The following is a 19,022-nucleotide window of genomic DNA, read 5'->3' on the forward strand; positions in this document are numbered from 1 at the left end:
TCGCCTCGAGCGACTCTTACGCTTCTTTCGTGCTTAGCAACCTCCCGCGTGCATCCATAACTCAATAGTGTACGCTGTGGTGTTTACCATTTGTTAAATAACGAGTAAAAATACTCAGCGATACTACACAACAAAACGTCTAATAAGTTATTTATTATCCAACTCGCCAAACTGTTATTTCAGTGCGGGCGTGTGTTATTTATGGGGAGTGCGTGACAGAAGTATCCGAAGCAGAACGGAATTAGCACGTTGTCGTGTTGCTGTTACTTTTTTCTTCAACAAATGAAGAAATTTCCAGGTAGTCTAGCTGTTTTTCTTCGTTCGATTCATCTAATAAACTTGGATGTATATTTACCAGCCATTCTGACTCTTCGTCGTCAGAAATATGATTTAAATTGTCCACCATGTTTATTTTCGTCACTACAATTCGATTCTTCGCTTGCGCGATGCGAGAAAACCTGTTTAACCGATACTCTACAGTACAAATACCACGTGATATTTGTACTCGTCTATAGCGTTATTTGTACTCTGCGAAGTGTAGTTGGATAATAAATAGACAATGTTAACACAGAACGACGTAGCAGCCTCGTGCGAACTATTTGACAAAAGTGTACACTCAACGCCAAATATCCCTTGACTGTGGGATACGGGGACGTGGGACTTGGGAGGTAGGACTCGTGGACATAGGACTCGGGGACGTAGGACTCGGGGACGTGGGACGTCCCATGTCCCCGAGTCTACCTCAATAGCCCTAGGCTAGTTCCATGTTTGAAGTCTCGAAGTACATGTTTCATGGTCTCGCGTGCTCTTCAATCTTGAAAACTCTTCAAGGGCATAACATAATGCTGCTGTATGCTTGCATGATGCCAGGGGGGCCTTTCCAGCTGGACACTGACAGCTTGCAAATACTAGTTCTCCAGAATTTATCATCGAAAGTTTGACCTGATATTTAATGTTCTTTTTCATTTCTGGCAGGCAATCGCATTTTACATGGGCTTTATCAACATCTTTGGCATATTCGATTTTTTGTATATGTCCGTGTTTGAATTATCCAAATGCTTTGTTGTTGACGTTTTTATAGTCCTTGTTAGCGTCTTTATCGTTTGCTTTCCGTTCAATGAAATACGTCACAATGTCTTGAACACTGAACGATGGTAAGTCATTCTTAGCTTGGATTAACGGGATCCATGCTGCCGATCCTGGAAACTCGTAGTGTTGATTGCTGCTGCTTGGTTCTGACGTTCTGTCTTGTGAGGTTGATGTCAGGTGAGACCACTTATCTATCCAATTATTTTCCCAGCCGTTTTTTAAATAACTTGTAACCCTGGAAAATTAGAATGATCTGAAATTAACATATGATAAACATATGAGGTTAAGAGGGTACATCGAAACATCAGTGAACGATGGCAAATATTGTTGTGGTGAAGCGTACGTACCTTTGAAGCAGCACGGCTTTCGTGCCGTCGGACGAAGCACTTCCATCTCTTGCCGTTCCTTTCCGAAATGACAGCCATTCTTTCAATCTTCCTTTCGTGATGCCAGGACAATTACCACTAAGAATTTTAACCTTTTCCTCGGCAGAAAAAAACGCAGATTCCAGAGTTATATTGTCAGACATGGAGTACTTCTGGTGTTTCTCGAGAAACGTTGACCTGATAGCCTCGTCCTAAAACTGTAACTCTGCTGACCTTTTGAATTGCAGACACAAATGCGATAAGGTACAGTCATCTTTACGCGTGTTGAATTCTGTATGAAGTTACTGGGAACGAGTCATACTTTCTTTCCACGAGTCCTGGGTCGGGAATACTCCTTACCAGTCTTTTCAGCTTCTTCAAATTCAAGATGGCGGCCACTAAAACTATAGTGTTCCTTAATTGCCTTTCATGTTCGCGCAAAAGTAACAGGTTTCTTGGGGTTTTTACTCGAAATTTCAGTGATGCAAGAACTTTAAGTGTTCGTAAATCCTCAAGGTAAAATGTTTCTGTAGTAGAACCGTCAGTTATTGTTGTAGTACAGACGTCCATGACTTGCATACAAAATGGCAACATGCAGTTCTCGATCCAGTGCAAGTGGTCACTTCATCAATGTATTGAGGCATGCCTATTTCGCTTAGTTAGCTGCTAAATTATTATTTATGCACATCAATTTTTTTCTGAGCGTTTTTTTTTTTTTTTTTTTTTTTTCATATTTGCAGAACACAAAGTTGCAATGGGGCTAAGCATATGATTCTGAGAACAATGTGCTCGTCACGATCAGCATTGTAAGTACCGAAAGATATGATAACCTGAATCATACATGCTTTTTGATTGGTTCTCACCCATGATCTATCAATGGATGGATGCATAGATGATGTTACCAATTACAGTATTTTGCATTTTGGATTCTATGTGGCCTTGGGTCTTTGCATTAATAGATCACAGATGACATCAAAATGCGTGACTTCTCCTCTCATGTGTCAGTTTTTTTGTTCTTGCCACATCATCTGCTGTAAGTCATTGAACAGACAAACAAAAACAACAACTAGTTCATGATGACCATTTGGTATGATATCAAATGCACTAGTCAATTAAGAAAACATAAGAAGTTCATCTGGCATCACAGATCAGATAATTTTCTGGCTGAACATTAATGGTCGAGCTATTTTTAGTCCAGAATTGGAAGAGTGATTTTTTTTGTAGGTACCATGACAGCTGAGGAAAGTATCCCACTGTCAAGGTTATTTTTCTAGCTGTAAAAGAATGTATGATCTTTTATTACACGACTCAGGAAGTCAGAGGGCCAATAACTAAAATCAACCAATCAAAATGCTCTATTGCCAGTCAATATTCTCTCAGTATTGGACCGGGCACTGTCCGGAATGGTCCTGAATGGTACCGCACTTGTGTCCATTTGAACTTCAGTCGTGTAATAAATCTCTTATTAACCAAACTTGCTCGGGACCGTACTGGAAGAATATCGGCCCTCGGTCTTTTAAGTACAGACCTTGCTGCGCTCGGTCCATACTGTCAAAACCTCAGACTGATATTCTCCCAGTACAGCCCTCGCACTTGGTTAATAAGATATATTTAAATATAGCTTCTGGCTTTTCAAACTTGTCTCCAGAGATATGCTGTTTCATATGTTGGTTATTTCAATCTCCATTCTCTTCATTTGTCTTACAACAAGCCACAAGATCATGGCTACTGCAATTTAAATTATCAAATGATCAATCCTCTTTTTTGGTGGAGGGCTCATTGGTCAGCCGCATTTCCTCATGTATGTAAAATAATATAAACCCAGTTATGTATTTCAGTTGCATTAGGTGATGTACACATTTAAGATTATTTTTGTCAAAGGGAAAATCACAAATAGCTCCAAAGTTACCTTCCAAAATTGAAGAAAATGCTTGTCCTACAGCCTGAATTTCAAAATTTTTGAGGGGAAGCATGCCCCAGACCCTCCTTGTAGGGAAGTGCCTGCAGCACATTTAACAGGGCCTTCAGTCTAAATTACTCTCCTGTAAAGTTCACATTTTTGCCTGTGTGTAAAATTCTAGCTACATCTCCTTGGTCGCCATACTTCACATTATCCTCTTGTTTTCACTGTACTTCATGAGACCCTGAAGGTACCATCCAAGTTCTTAAATTTTTCTCGTCGCACATGCTGAAAAGCATTTTTATTCCAAGAAGATATTGTATAAGTTTTTGCAACCTTAATACTAGCATTTCTTGCACATGTTGTCCTCAGTACACTCCTAATCAACATTTAATTTTATGTCAAATGTTTTCAGACCTATCAAATTGTTTGCTTACATGTACTTCCAAGACACTTCTTGTTTTGTGTGTTTTTTTTTTTTTTTGGAAATTCAATCAAGATCTCATAGATGTAGATGAAAGCAGAACAATTCCAACAGTAAAATGATTCTGACAATGGAAATTCAACATCACCAAGTCAGAATGAAATACTGAAGCAGTTCTACCCTTTAAACTATCATATGGTACCTTCAAGTTATTCCTTTTTAACTCTGGTTAAGATTTCTGTGTTAAAATCCACAGAAATATAATGGACATTGATGAAAAGGTTGAAACTCCCCAAGCCGCAGATTCTCATATGACTTCCTCAATGTTTGACAATGAAGTTGTCAAGTAAGTACAGTATATCACTTATCTGCTGAATAATCATCTTTTATAATCTCTAGACATTTCCTTTTAAGTTTCCAGAGATAATTTGTTTGTACCAATTGAACATTGCCCTTTCTTATGTCTAACGCACACTTGTCTCTCACCTGTTTTATGGTTCCAGTGTGATGTTCTAAGATTTTATACACATTTATTATATGGCTGTGTCTCACAAGGAACTACCGAATTCACAAATTTGATTGGCTACAATCAATATTGAAAGTGGTCTAGATTTTCCCATCTAGACCGGTCTAGAAAAAAAAGGTACAAAGAATATAAAAAATTGGCATATAAGACACAGCCATATAATAAACATCTTATTAACCGAGTTAGGTCGGTCTGTCTGTGAGAATCTTGACCTCGGTCGCTGGTACAGACCTCACTGCGTTTGGTCTGTACTGGCGACCTCAGTCAAGATTCTCCCATACAGACCTCCTGCTTGGTTGATGAGAACTAAGTATTAATCACTTGTGGGAGATCATAGGATTAGGCTGTATCATCTTAATTTACTTTTCTAAAGTACATTTGTACTGTCCTTGCCACAGAGTTCTAGGTTGTATATACCTAGGCCTGTATCATTTTGTTTAGAAACTATTCTTTGCTTCTGAGCTATGAGGGATAGGACAATGCTCTGAGGTGGACTCCAAGGCATATGTAGTGTGTATTGTACCTGATTGCTCAACTGTGCAGCATTTTTTCAAGGGCTGGGAGCATTCAACTTTGTGGACTAATTGAATAAAAATGAATATTAATTTTCTAAATGTATTCTTTTTTTTCCCATCACTATCATATTAAAGCATAATTATAAAACTTAGAATGACTGATCTGTCCTAACAATTTAGACTGATTGTTTTAAAAGCACTTCTAGTTTTTACTCTCCACTTTTTAAAACAAATTTCAGCAAATTTGTGAATTGCATGATGTGGGATGGCAAGAAGTCTTTATCACAGAAAATTTTTAAGTTGGTAAGTTACAGGTTATTGAATGATAACCATATACCCTTCAAAAATTGTACTATAAATTGGTAAATTTTTCTTCCAACATCTGCTACTACAATATTACATTTTATGTTAAGGAACTAAGCAAAAACTGATTTTGAACACCCAAAAAGAAATGTATATAATTGTACAGTGTACAGTGAACTGATTAGTTAAATTTTACCAATTAGGAGCCTTCAAACTCATTTACAGTATATGTTTGATCATTTGTATAATTCTATGGTGATTGATGCATGATCCATGTACATATCACAGTTTATTTCCTAAGGTTTTAAGGTGTTTGCTGTATTAGATCCCAGCAGGTTTAGAGGGGTTGATTGGTTTAAAGTCCCTATTCACCCACAGAGGTTTATATATATTTCAATTCTTTGTGTTATTAGGATTAATCTCCAAAAACTTTTTTTTGATTGATTAAATATTTCCCAAGATATGCCGCCTCGATATTCCTACATTCACTTGAATATGCTTTTAGACGAATCAGGTGTATTTGAGCAACCACGCAGTGAGTCGGCATTTTCACTTCATTTTACAGCAATAGACACATGCTCTTATACGAGAAGTTAACATTCGTTCTTGCTGTGACGTCACTCAGCCCAGTAATTCTCTCCCGGCCAAGTCAAAAGGGCGTGGCCAAAAGAGTGAGTTTGAGGCAGCATATCTTGGGAAATATTTAATCAATCGCAAAAACTTTTTTTTGGAGATTAATCCTGATAACGATAAAAAAATAAACCTCTGAGGGTAAATAGGGACTCTAAAGAATCTGTGGCTTGTGTGATAGCTGTAGATTTGTGTCACACACACAAACCAACATTCTGTTACAGCTACATATAACTTCTAAGGGTTCCTTTTATTCAAGTTTTGGTTGTACAGGTAATTTCTCAGCCTACACATTACTAATTATTGTCTGAACCATTCAACTTTTACTTACAGGCAATGGAAGAAATCAAGAAGGAACAATTGAAGAAGTCAGTTTCTTTCCTACCGACTTTTACAGAATAAACAATCAAACAGTAACTTCATCATGGTGTTGTTTGCAACACTTCCAAAAATCATTGCATTAGTCAATGTATTATTACTTCATCTTTTCTCTGAACTTTCAAGTATCTGTAGACATCCAATGGATGTGTGTATGCCATCTCCCTGAAAAAAAGAACACCTGTGCATCCACCTCCTCTAAAAATGAGCACCTACATGTTCAAACAATATTGTCTGATACTGTGAAACTGAGAATGCTGTGAACATCAGAAATATAAGATTCAGAAGGTTCTTTTGTTTCATGGAAAAAATCAGTTGGGTATCACCGTGATCAAAACAGTAAACTCTAAACATCATCACTGGTGACTTTGAGGAGTCCTGATCTTTACTGACAAGAAGCCAATCAAAGTGGTCATGGTTTTCATGACAACTCACACTCAATACTTTGCAAAAGATAAAAAAATTGCTGTCCTTTTTGTATCTGAAATGTGGTAGCTTGCAAGGACTAGTGTTCTTCACATTTGGAAGGTATCAATCCAGTTATATTGTCTCTGGTTTCCATATTTATTTTCAAATTTATTATTGCACTTTTTTTTTAAGTTTTCCCACATATTGTTCTTGTGGCTTGGAGAATAAGACTGTGTGGACTAGTGTGCGCATGATGTCATCCTGACTGGATGTTTCAATAAAATTAAGGCAGCAAGTTGCATATGCTATTTTTTTTTATTATTTTTTTTTTTTACATAGGCAAAGACAATCATCCCAACCTGACTTGGTAGAAACAGATCCATTGCAAATTTTTCTTGATGCGATTGAGAATTCCAAGCCCATCATAGGAGTAAGAGCCATGAAGAAAGGGGGCAACATGTACCAGGTGGGGGCATAGATTACAATTCTGATTTCTTTGAAGCAATGGTTCATTTGCCAGTTACCATAGCACCAAATATTCACTACCATGACAACATGAAACCTTAACTTTGTGATACAGTCAAACCAAGTAAAGCCTACCCCTCAAGATTGCAGTAATGAATTGAATATTTGAATATTGAACTCACTTGTGAAAATTAGAATTAAATTGACAAATTAAAATGAATGAAAATTAATCAACCAAGTATTTGAATATTGAAAGCGATAGCCATGTTTGTTTTGAAATGGCACAGATGTTTGTTGAAATCAGAAATCAACTTCTGATTTGAACAATGATCAGCATGTTATTAAAATGAATTTGGCTATCTGGTTCAAAGTTCAAATGATCGGTTCATTCTTCAGCATACTCATCTCGAAGAGGCGATGGTTAGCACACAGGGCAGGCAGGGCAGGATCTCGCGTGGCTGTGAAGCCCGAACCTGGAGTGGCAGTCCCTCGTGCAGTTTGCAGAGACGTAGGTAGATGGGGCACGTGTAGAGACGGCGCGCTGCTTTCTTGCCACTGTCTTCAATATGGCCATCCTCCTCCTCCTCATCTGCCATCCTCCTCAGCTCTTGAGGCTCCAGCTTTGACACTGTGCTGCCAGGTGTCACGATCGATAGCAGTGTCCTTCAGGTGGTTGCATTGATGTTAGCTGCTTTGAGGTTGCGCTTTATGGTGTCTTTGAAGTGCAGCAGAGGTCTGCCGGCTCAACGGGCGGGGTCATGCAGTTCTCCGTAGAGAATCTCGCGTGGTAGATGCTGAGGCACCATGCGTTGGACATGCCCAAGCCAACGGAGGCGTCTCTGAATGAGCAAAGAAGGTATGCTCAAGAGATCAGCACGCTGAAGGATCAGTTCCTTAATGTACAGTAATTATGAGAGTATGCTTCACTTGGTTTGACTGTAATATTTGGTTTTGAAAAAATGTAATGGCAAAGAATCATCTAGTTTCCTGTCTGTACAGATAGGAATACATTCCATCAACTTTTTGATGATTATAACGGTCTTCTGATACTATACAAGCACCTATAAGTAAGGCTCAATAGCTAGCCAATGTTCAAAAATTTTAAAAAAGACCAGAATAATGAGACAATTGGAAGTCGCACATGCCTGAGAATGTCGTTACACCTTTTCCAAGAGTTTGCATCACTTTCACTATTAGTAGTTTTTACTTCTCAAACAAGTGGCGATAGTAAGTTCTAAATGGCCAACAAACTCCAGCAAAGAAAATCAGCAGTTAGAGGGTACTGTATGTTTGGCTGACACCAACTACAGTTAGTTATGCGTTTTGCTAGACATCTTTCAAGGTCCTTTGTCAAGGTCCTTTGTCAGTTGCACATGGCAACAGACTGATCTCTACCCTCACCTCCCCAGTAGGGTTTGACATACCACTGATACTGCACATTGTCTATGCCTTGTAAGTTTAACCAGAAATCTGAAAACTTTTCAAAGTGTGGGTTGATTTCATCCATGTTAATGTACACATAGATGCCTTTGCGTAAAGTCTGTCATCATGCAAAACAGTATTTGCTCTTTGATGTGTACTCTTAATTTAGCACTTCTTATTCTTGTAGGGTTTGTAAACACCTGCATCTATCCTTTTTTCATTTCATACATACTCTAAGTTGTACTCACAAGTCTGTAATTCTCAGGTGCCAACCCCAATCAACCAACGGCGCCGTCGATTTTTGGCCATCAAATGGCTTATTACAGCTGCTCGGGAACAGCAAAAAGGCAATGCTCGAATGTACAAGAAACTCGCCAAGGAGCTGCTGGATGCTTACAATAATGAGGTGGGAGGCCGTTTTGATTTCAAGCGTGCTGCAGTTTACAGGGGCGTATTTTTGCTTTTATTATGGTCGCATAGTCACGTTAACAGAGATTAAAGAAAACTTCACATATTTGATTTCCAGGGCTACTCTCTTGAGTTTAAGGTGGTGGTATAGTGTATTTCATAAGGTGTTAATAACATCAATCATTAATAACATAAATAATTAAAACATCATTGTAGAAATTTTCAAAAATGATGCTTAGATATTACCCATGTCAGTGATGATAACGAACAGAGTTGGAAAAGGGCTTTAGGTACCCAACTAGGGAATCATTTGAATCTCGTTTATTGTATATATACACTGTATTTAGAAATTTGGTATGCGTAATACTTTTTATTGGCCTGAATAGATTTACCCCAACGATTTACAGATTAATCCTAACTGTATCGTCTTGAAAGCAAAATTGTGTTGAAACTGCAGATGATTCAGGTGCTACTTGTAGATTTGACACCAAATTCTCAAACTTAATATTTATTAAACAATTCAAGTTTGGAGTTCATTTAAAATCTGGAAAGTTGATGGTTTAAAGGAAGCAGGAATATTTTTAATTCAAACATAAAAGAACCCATGTGATTCGAATACAGCTCGGCCTCTTTTACCGTGTATTGCAAATATTATTGTTATTATTATTATTATTTTTGTAATTGTTATCGCTGATACCGTTCTTTCATAAAGTAGGCAAAATAACATTTGGAATGTACATGCAATTGAGAGTTTATTTATTTATTTTTGTATTCAGGGCACTGTCATGAATAAGAAGCACGAACTACACAAAAGAGCGGAAGACAACAGGGCTTATGCACACTATCGGTGGTGGTAACACTGTACAACAAAACACTGTTGAATGCCACGACTTTCCCTCTTTTTGCCTGTTTTTTTTTAAGCGGTGTTTCCGCAGAGAACTTACTGCTTGGTTGACATGCGCAGTGATGTTACGTTGTACTTTGTAACCCCAAAAGTATTAGTCATGAAGGACAAGTCCGATTTTATTATGTAATCAGAAACCCCTCCCGTATTGTGTATAAGGTTATGCTGTATTGGAAGTTTGTAGTCAACTTAATCATCTTCCTTCACGGTCATCGGTTGTTTATGTTTCATTGTAATGTGACTCAGTGAAGTGTGCCTCAAGCAATGTGTTGCATCTGCCTTGACTATATTGCATTTTAGCGATTTTGTGGTCAAGCGAGGTTCTGCAGCAAATGTTTTAAGTAGCGCTGGTATGTAGAATACGAGTTTTTGATCCACTGGCTTATCCTGTTGATCTTATCGGCCAAGGTGGAATTTGGGCAACGGGATGTGGAACTTGTACATGTACTCATAACAAAAAGTTGTCAAACTTCTGCTCAACAGAGACACCCTCCGCTGTGTCCAGTCTATGCCTTGATGATTGCTAAGGAACTCTTTAGGTCTTTATTGAATATAAAAGTAAAAATACATACCTATATTTACATGTTTAAATTATTACTTAAAAAGTTAAAAAGCGGAAGCATATTTAGAATACAGTCTATTGATATAACTAGCTTTGAAACGTTCTGTGTTGACACAAGGTAGTAGGCTTGTTTGAGTTTTCAAACGTTTGGAAGATTCTTTAACTTTGGGCAAAAAATTGTGCAGCGGATGAGTAGGCAGGCAGCTAATCCTCTTTGAGATTGACCAATCTGTTTTCTCAAGAAAATCATATATATATATAAAACTGCGTTTATGACATCTACGAAGGAACCGCTCTCGAAATGGCGAGCTTGTGTACTTTGATTAGGGCTGTTACACTTGCTCTCTTATTTTCTTTCTTTTTCTTCCTGTTATTCATCTAGCTCTTTCTCGGCTGGAGTTTTTTGGAAAGAATGCGTAAAACCTCCGAATCACGAATTATAATTGAAAGAGTCTGGTTAACATAACCATATAATCAGTTGAATAAAGGCTGATAGTTTCGAAAGAAACTGTTTGGGGCTGCGTCGGTGGGAGTAACGAAATAATTTGGATATATCAACAAAGTTGAAGTGGTAAATTGGCCACCGTAACGATTACAAAAGCTGACGTTTCCAGCGTTAGCCCTTCGCTCGAAACATCAGGTATTGTAATCGTTACGGTGGCCAATATACCACTTCAACTTTGTTGATATATCCATATAATCACTTGTAGCTGTTTAGGTTATAGATATCTCCTGAAACTCAGCGTAATACTATGGAATCTCCTAACACAGCAGCAGATGAATGATATCGAATTCATTCTTTGAGCCGTCTATATATATCTGAACGAGAGGCATTTGTATTGGAGCCATTTTGCAGTTGATAAAGAATCTTTCTGGCTTGATCTTAAAATAGTCAACGTTCCTCTGCACGCAGCTGATCTTTGAATTGTCAATATTTCCGCGAGCCGAGTGTGTGGTTACTTGTCGGTTATTTCTTAAAAAGTTCCTGTTTACCTTTTCCATTTTTCCGTCGCATATACGATCACTTAGATTATGTGTCGTTTGAATAATCAAGAACAGAGAGGACCATTGAAAATCATATTTTGCGCATTTGGGAAAATCTTTGGTTATTATTTCGCTATTCATGGTGATATATAACCAAAACGGATCAATATTCCGTAACGGTGACTTCGTATAATGGAGACCACACGAACCAGGCTCTTCTGATAATTTTCTGTCTGGAATGAAGCTTGTTACCAAAGCAAAGAATTCTCGATAGAGCTACTATTGGATGTATTTCATTTTGCGTGCGAGTCACATGAGCCTTTTGCCTGAATTGTTGGGTCCGATGACCACTCCAAACACCTAGCCTAGGACCCAACCACGTTACAAGAATTGACTTCCCTCTTTACTTACAATGTCTTTGTTTCCACAAAGGCCTCGAATGTAACCTGCCCCTGTAGCTCAGATAAGGCTATGTGTACAAGAAAAAGTTCGCTTTATCTTAAAATGATAAATTTGGTCAATTTTTCCCTGAAGCCAAGACGTTTTAAAGTAGTGGATTCCGATTTATAGACTTCCTGTACTAAAAGTAATTGACGAATATAGAGGGCATATTTTCTGAAACTAATCCCGAAATAGAGACAGAAAGGGAGAAAAACACCGGAACAGATTTATGTTTGTCTGCTAACCAGCGATAGTCAAGCGGCGTGAGTGAGGGAATGTATGTGAACAGCACTAAAACAGGTTTTACAGCCTTGAAGTATCCTATAAGCAACGTTAATGTGATAGCGCTTTTCTTGTAATGGGTCAACTATCTTTCTGCGTGGTTGGATGCTTATTTACCATTTTCCGCCAGCAGAGTTAGTTAAGTGTTTATGTATTGTATTTTATTTTGCGTGCGAGTCACACGAGATTTTTGCTTGAATTTTTGGGGCTGATGAACTATCAATGTAAGGCTATTTCTACTCCAAACACCTAACCTCAGTGCCCAACCACGTTACAAGAATTGTTTTTTCATCCGATACTATCGTAAGTCAAGTTTGAGATAACGTTGGATTTGTCTGCAGAGAAAAAACGATTTTCAGCTCGAAACATGGTAACTTTACTGAATCATCAAGAACTGAGGGAGCACTGGAGATCAGACTTTTACTCATTTTGGACAATCTTCGGCCATTTCTTTCTCCAGAGCAAGTTACCCCAAAAGCAGATCATTGTTCCTCAATGTCGGTAGAAAATTTCGTCTGCCATAGTTACAGCTGATTGATTAGCACACGATATTCCACCCAAGTCTCAACACTTTAATTGCAAGTAAACACAGTTGAGAGCTGAAGTGAGTCCTGATAGCATATTCGATCACATTTAGATTTAAAACACTAGGTATGATAATAATAACGGAAATAGCTAGAATGATAAATTTGTCGAAAGGGAAAGTGACCACGGCGCATTTATGTGCGTGATGGAGACTTTTTGTCATTACTGAGATCCGTTGTTTCGAGTTGTATCTGGTTGATGGTTCAACGATCGAGGTGTCAGAATCAAATGAGAGGGTCCAAGGGTTCTTGATTCTCATGGCAACGTGGAGCCAGCAGTTGTGTTCCAACCAATCATGCCAGTGCATCCTCGTGATTACCATTATCATACATGGTATACCCTTGGACTCTATCCAAATTACCCCAGAACATGATATTCTTGATTTGAAAAATAGCATTCACGAAATGTTTCTCAGTAAAGTGATAAAGAACCCGTAAGTACTAAAAGAGGGAATGACCTAAAACCACCTACAACCATCTAAAACCACCTAAAACTACTGGGGGCCCAGACAAGCGACGAGTCTGGTTGTTTGTTCGAAATATAAAGTAATGTATGGGAGAATATTGAAGAGTCTTATTATCGTAAACTTATATCATGAAATGTCTGAGTTAAAGCTCAAAATAAATGTAAAGCTACCTCCAAATCGCTCAAGTTCGCCATTTACAGCCACGGAAACGACAGCAAGTGAGGTAGGTTTACGTTTATTTTGAGCTTTAACTCAGACATTTCATGATATAAGTTTACGATAATAAGACTCTTCAATATTCTCCCATACATTCCTTTATATTTCGAACAAACAACCAGACTCGTCGCTTGTCTTGGCCCCCTGTGGTTTTCCCTGCTCATGACATGCGAGACATGCGACAACATTTCCGGTGTGCATTTACATTATCACAAATTGTCAAACAATAGTATTCTGAAGGTGGTTGTAGGTGGTGGTTGTGGTTGGTTGTAAGTGGTTTAAGATGGTTGTAGGTGGTTTTAGGTCATTCCTTCTTTTAGTAATTACGATAAAGAACCAACTCGCCAGCCGAAAACATTGATAAAAGTCTTAGCATGTTCACATACTTGATTCGTGTAATAATTATGCAGATTTCATTCATGCATTCATGAAAGTAATCGCTTAAAAAAGCATGTTTCGCTCAGCCGATTTCTCGAAAAAATCTCGAAACATCCTTATAGTTTCTCATTATTTTGTTGCTCTGGTCGAACCACCTCTCGAGGATGTTACGAAAAATATATGCCATCATTCATAGGAACACAATGAATATAAGATTGTGTCTATCGTTTGCCCCTTTTAGGCGAGTGTATCTGTTACCAAAATTAACTTCTAAGCGGCGTTTAGAAGACTATACTTGTAAAGCGAAAGCAGGAAGACTGAAATATCGCCTGAAGGAGACACTATACTGCTTAAAACTCCGACGCTTTGGCAAAAATATTATTTCTTTAAATACTAGTGAACTAACTGAAAATATAATGTTCTTTCCTTTTTTGCATCGAGCGAAAGCAGACAAATTTTGCAATACGTAAGTAACAGCCTAAAAAAATGGAGGAAAGACGGTGGCTACAACAATTTTCAAATGAAACTGTGTTGAGTGATGTTCATAGTAGATAGCTACTAAGAGAAAATATCTGAAAGGTAATAAAAGTGATAAAATATGTTTGTGACGGTTTCTACAGCATAATTCATCGTTCTACTTTGCGTTTTCGGGGAAAGTTCGATCGTGTTCCATTTTGGTTTCGGTTGGGCTATTATTGCATATCCTGTTATTTCTCTGCGGCGATTTATTTTGGTGCAGATCGTCTGATAATTGCTCACATTTTTCGCGATGCTCACCCTGCACTGTTTGCCATAGAATCTTGACTGACACACCAGCATTATAATACAGTGGAACCTCGATTTAACGAATTGCTAAGGGACTGGAGAAATTAGTTCGTTATATCGAGGTTCTATGGCATACATTTTACTGGAACTTTAGCTAGGCTGAAACTGAAGTATCGTTCGTTCTACCGAGGACTTCGTTATTTATAGATTCGTTAAATCGAGGTTCCACTGTATTTCATTCTATATTTTACCACTGATAACTTGTGTAGTAAATGTGTTTTGAAACAATTTTAAACGCTACTGTTTGAACTAATTTCACAGATGAGATTCAAACACCGTGTTAACACTATGAAACTAAGTCACTCTCACAGTTGTTACCAACAAGATATTTCGGCTAGTCCAGCGCTTAGGCTGAACCAAATATTAAAGCAATCAGCTACTCTAATTGTACATACGTGTATCAGTTCAGCACTCGCTTGAACTTTCCACAACTAGAAGGTCCCATATTTCTATTATTTCATGGACATGAGTCAAAGACTTTCTGCCGTGCAGTTTTCCTGCCTCCTGCATCAATTTTGCTGATTTGAGAAGGAAATCCTTGGTAAGTAGACTGGGATGAACCACAATTTTTCTTTCCCTCTGGATCTCTTTCAGTATTCTGGGATGATTGATGTCATCCCAGCTTAGTTTCCTTTTCAGTTCATCCCACCTCTCAATCGCCTGACGTTTAAGGTCTCCTTCTTTGCTTTCGATGTCTTCTTTTATGAACTTCACTTTATAAGAATATTCTTCAACATAACTTTCTGGAAGTACTATCTTATACATCATCGCTTGCACTCGCGAGCACATCTGACCAAGAAGACTGCAAGCGTCATCAACAAGATCAGGCAAAGACGGGCTTCGTCTTCCAAAAGACTGCAATCGTTCCAAATTTTCATAGATTTCCTTTTTCCATTTCATGTCTTCTTCTTCTTTTTGTTCGCGTTCCTCCGTCATTCTCTGAATTGTCTTTGTCAGTCTCTCTAGTTGTAGTCTTATTGTATTGTTGTCTTCCTCGATTTTGTTCAGTTCTTTTCTCGCATCCTCCATTTCCCTCTCCATAACATTCGTCCTGAGTTCCGAAGATTTCTGCGCATTTTCAAGCTCTCTGATCCTATATTTCAGGTCTTCACTTTCGTTGACCATTCCTTCCAAAGAAATCTTTAACTGATCGTTTATGGTCGTTTATGCGCGGCATGACAATTTGCATATACAGAACAAGTCGGTTGTAATTGGTCAACAGATTAAGCTTTGGGAATACTCTAGTCTCTTTGCAGATTCGACTGCTGTCAATCAAACGGTTTGATGCGTGATGTAAATCCCAAGACGTTATAAAGTTAACAATAGCGCTACTTACAAAGCATTTTGTCAACAAATTCGTGTTCGGCAAGACTTTTTTTTGACTCTTTAGATTCACAATGGTTAGGAGGCGATGGCAAAAACATTTTCCGAAGAACATGGTTTTAAAAGCGTTGCCAAACAGCGAGCACAATGCGCGGGTAACTCGCTTGTACGTTACGCTTTTTTACTCACGCTCCGTTTACAGAACTTTAATATGGCGGACGACTGAAGAGACTCGAAGAGCGAACTTTTTATCAAACTACCGCGTTTGAACAGTGCCGGTTTCGATCGTTTTAAAGTTATTTTAAGTGCTTCGAATGTGTCTAAAAGACGTGATGTCTTATTCTCGCTCTTTACAGAGCGTTCTGTCGTCAAATTCGCAATGGTTATTAATATGCGCGCGGGAGTTTTGAACTCGGGCAGTCGAGTTCCCCTGGGAATCTACAAGGGTAAAACAAGAAAGTGACTGATACGATGAATATATGAAGTTCATATATTTTGAACTGCGGTTATAGATACGTATGATGCACGATCCTCGCAGTAGAGAGCGCTATTTATGCAATAGCGAAAATCAGACCTGAAAAAAAATCAGGCCTGTACGGGATTCGAACCACTGACCTCTGCGATACTAGTGCAGCGCTCTACCAATTGAGCTAACAAGCCAACTTGGAGCAGGCCGTTAAGTTGATTCGTAATAAACCCGTGATGATAAATCAGATACGATGAATATATGAGGTTCATATATTTTGAACTGCGGTTATGGATACGTATGATGCACGATCCTCGCAGTAGAGAGGGCCTGATTTTTTTCAGGTCTGATCTTCGCTATTGCATAAATAGCGCTCTCTACTGCGAGGATCGTGCATCATACGTAAGAAAGTGACTAGAAGTCGTTCCAGCATTTAGGTAAAAACCAGAACCTCCAACCGTCAAAATCTTTGGAAAATTTGTACGAGGCTTCCTTAAATGTCAGACTATCATAACCATATGCTGAAACAGAACATTTGGATCAGTTCATAAGAGATCAAGCCTTAATGTAAATCTAAAGCGACTTTCCATACTAACGAGCGACAAAAAAACCCCAATTTCAAGGGAAAAAAACAGAACGGTAAGAGTTCCATATAACCCCATACATTAATTATGCATAGAGTGTTCCAAAGTCTTTATGAAATGAATGCATAATTAATTCATGGGGTTATATGGAGCTCTTTCCACCAGAACTTATAGGGGGACTGGAAACTCTGCGATTGTAAAGTATATTTTATTAATACCTTTTCTATAAAAGCCATAAGCTAAAACTAATGAATGTTACGCAGTTTCGTCAAAATATAAAAAATAGTAAGCCTTGGTCGACAATTTCAGGCCATTTTGTCTATTATTTGGCATGTTCTCGCCGATGAGATTTCACGCGGTTGGCTGCACAAAAGGACCCGGATGTGTCGCTGAATTCTGGGTGATGTTGACTTCTTTCCAGGACAATTATTTCTTTATCCTTCGACTTCAATGAAATCGTCAAATCCTTGATTTGGTCTTTCAAATCCTTGATTTCTTTGTTCTTCTCATCGTCATGGTCTTTCAAATCCTCAACTTCCCTTTTTAAGGCTGTTATTTCTTTATCCTTCGACTCCAATGAAATCTTCGACACCTTGATTTCTTTGCTCTTCTCATGGGTTTGGTCTTTCAAATTTTTTAATTCGAGTTCGACATTTTGTAGCTTCGTTTCCAAATTTTTCTCCTCGGCTACTAGTTTACCAACTCTGTCCTTCAGAGCTACAATTTCTTGCTTCTTAGACTCCAAGGTAACCTGTAAGTCATCGTTTTGAGCCCGTAAATCTTTCAAATCCTTGTTTAACCTTGACAGAGTCTTGTCTGTCCCTCTCTTTGTTTCCTCCTGGAGAGACTCGATTTGCTTGGTGTGGCTCTCTATTGTTTCTGGGATGTGGTTCAGCGTTGCTGCTATGATATTAAACACAGCTAAAGTTGCCTCTGTTTCGGTAGTATCCTCCAGTCTTCGTCGATTTACACTCATTTTGTTACCACCTTTGATGTCGTTAACTCGACTTTTATTGTGCCCTCGGCTATGGCATATTCTTGGGTTTCATGTGACGTCACAAGCTTTGCTGAAGTTACTGTCCGCCATGTTGGTGCCCCTCGGGTGTCAAATTTATGAATAATTAGTCGATTTCTATAGTGAAGCCCTCTCTCTTATCGCCGTATTATTTCGCCAACTACATGAATATCCAGAAAGAAAAAAGCGATAAAAGTATCTGGCATTCATCTTAAGGTATCCCAGTGCTCTCTGAGTATGCCGAAAGCTTAGAGAGTTGGAAGGAAAGATGTTTGCAAAAGATCTCGGTCATCGGGGTTGACCCTGCAAGCATACCAGCCGAGAAGTTCAGTCCAAAATGCTTGCCTCCTGTGGAAGTGTCGGACTTGCTGAGTTACCTCGTTCTTGAGACCAGCTTCTACACCAAGAAGCAGTTCAAGGCGTTCAAGTGTCTAGAGGCGTTTAATCAAATGGTGTCGGGATTTGTAACCTCAGTTGTAGGCAAAGTAATCGCCGGCAAGTATGTCGTGAGAGCACGAGTTTGGCATTGACAACATATGAATGATCCTTTAGTGAACGTTTGGGTCATTTCCGAAAACGATGGGACTATTTTGTCAGCCCATTGCTTGGGATGCAAAGCTGGACTGGCTGAGTCATGCTCACATATCGCGAGTGTTTTATTTTATGTTAGAGCATAGTTAGTAGAGGAGACTGGTTATGAAAGTCGGCAATCTTCAAAGCGCGAAACAATAGGGCCGCTTCTGATGTTGAACGTACCTGTCACGTGATCGCGACGGTGCACAACTTTCAAAGATGGCGGATGCAGGAGACGACTTATTCTTGTTCGGCGATGATTTTGAGGCAATTTTAGACCTTCTTGACGAAGATGAAGCACTACAGGAACAATTTTCAACTGTTGCTAGTGAAGTAAGTGCCAATTATATAAACATTCACCCGTACTTAGTCTGTTTCCAAAAGAATTACGGAGTTGTACGCGACTGTGCTGTCACGCCAACCAAAAAACAGTAAATAAAACATTGATCCGACGGTTTCAATGATTCTTTTCCCTCTATACTCTAACAATTTCATAAAAAATGCGTTCAATTTCTTTAGCAGAAGTGCTCTGGATGCTTTAGGTGCTGAATTTGCCCGATTATACTTTGTTTTGAGAAGACTTCA

General features: G+C 38.7%; 4 protein-coding genes across 5 annotated transcripts in view; 2 read left to right on the top strand and 2 right to left on the bottom strand.

Annotated features, from left to right (window-relative positions):
• LOC148721809 (uncharacterized) lies at positions 1 to 1,647 on the bottom strand. The gene is made up of 2 exons (XM_088736512.1): positions 1,437 to 1,647; positions 1 to 1,324 (listed from the first exon to the last, which is right to left on the bottom strand). The coding sequence occupies exons 1-2, from the start codon at positions 1,616 to 1,618 to the stop codon at positions 1,048 to 1,050; spliced, it is 459 nt and encodes a 152-aa protein (XP_088592638.1). The 5' UTR covers positions 1,619 to 1,647; the 3' UTR covers positions 1 to 1,047.
• A 167-nt stretch (positions 1,648 to 1,814) lies between these two features.
• On the top strand, positions 1,815 to 10,361 carry LOC111336088 (small ribosomal subunit protein uS7m-like). 2 transcript variants are annotated; one of them, XR_015992441.1, is made up of 8 exons: positions 1,815 to 1,970; positions 2,195 to 2,260; positions 4,035 to 4,124; positions 5,059 to 5,122; positions 6,086 to 6,120; positions 6,878 to 7,004; positions 7,400 to 7,859; positions 8,691 to 8,742. XR_015992441.1 is itself a non-coding variant. In XM_088735945.1 (8 exons), the coding sequence occupies exons 1-8, from the start codon at positions 1,843 to 1,845 to the stop codon at positions 9,688 to 9,690; spliced, it is 732 nt and encodes a 243-aa protein (XP_088592071.1). In that variant the 5' UTR covers positions 1,815 to 1,842; the 3' UTR covers positions 9,691 to 10,361. The 2 variants fall into 2 exon arrangements, 1 of the variants encoding a protein (XP_088592071.1); XM_088735945.1 differs by lacking the exon at positions 7,400 to 7,859 and adding an exon at positions 9,610 to 10,361 and having other exon boundaries at positions 8,691 to 8,831.
• A 2,196-nt stretch (positions 10,362 to 12,557) lies between these two features.
• On the bottom strand, positions 12,558 to 18,369 carry LOC148721810 (uncharacterized). The gene is made up of 2 exons (XM_088735951.1): positions 17,261 to 18,369; positions 12,558 to 15,582 (listed from the first exon to the last, which is right to left on the bottom strand). The coding sequence occupies exons 1-2, from the start codon at positions 17,823 to 17,825 to the stop codon at positions 14,882 to 14,884; spliced, it is 1,266 nt and encodes a 421-aa protein (XP_088592077.1). The 5' UTR covers positions 17,826 to 18,369; the 3' UTR covers positions 12,558 to 14,881.
• A 161-nt stretch (positions 18,370 to 18,530) lies between these two features.
• Positions 18,531 to 19,022, top strand: part of LOC148721811 (uncharacterized) — a 2,003-nt gene continuing 1,511 nt past the window's right edge. Inside the window, exon 1 of the mRNA XM_088735939.1 lies at positions 18,531 to 18,770. Coding sequence (XP_088592065.1) covers positions 18,657 to 18,770 — 114 coding nt within the window. The 5' untranslated portion in view covers positions 18,531 to 18,656. The remainder of the gene's footprint in view (positions 18,771 to 19,022) is intronic.

This window comes from Stylophora pistillata, chromosome 10, assembly GCF_964205215.1.
Source record: "Stylophora pistillata chromosome 10, jaStyPist1.2, whole genome shotgun sequence".
Taxonomy (NCBI): Eukaryota; Metazoa; Cnidaria; class Anthozoa; order Scleractinia; family Pocilloporidae; genus Stylophora; species Stylophora pistillata.

Coding starts and splice junctions, on each gene's coding strand:
- LOC111336088 (XM_088735945.1), top strand. CDS start 1,843: ATGGCGGCCACTAAAACTATAGTGTTCCTTAATTGCCTTTCATGTTCG. Junction 2,261..4,034: donor TGCTCGTCACGATCAGCATT/GTAAGTACCGAA, acceptor TAAAATCCACAG/AAATATAATGGACATTGATG. Junction 7,005..8,690: donor AAGGGGGCAACATGTACCAG/GTGGGGGCATAG, acceptor TGTAATTCTCAG/GTGCCAACCCCAATCAACCA.
- LOC148721809 (XM_088736512.1), bottom strand. CDS start 1,618: ATGTCTGACAATATAACTCTGGAATCTGCGTTTTTTTCTGCCGAGGAA. Junction 1,325..1,436: donor AAAGCCGTGCTGCTTCAAAG/GTACGTACGCTT, acceptor CTAATTTTCCAG/GGTTACAAGTTATTTAAAAA.
- LOC148721810 (XM_088735951.1), bottom strand. CDS start 17,825: ATGAGTGTAAATCGACGAAGACTGGAGGATACTACCGAAACAGAGGCA. Junction 15,583..17,260: donor AATAATTGTCCTGGAAAGAA/GTCAACATCACC, acceptor ACGAAAGTGAAG/ACCTGAAATATAGGATCAGA.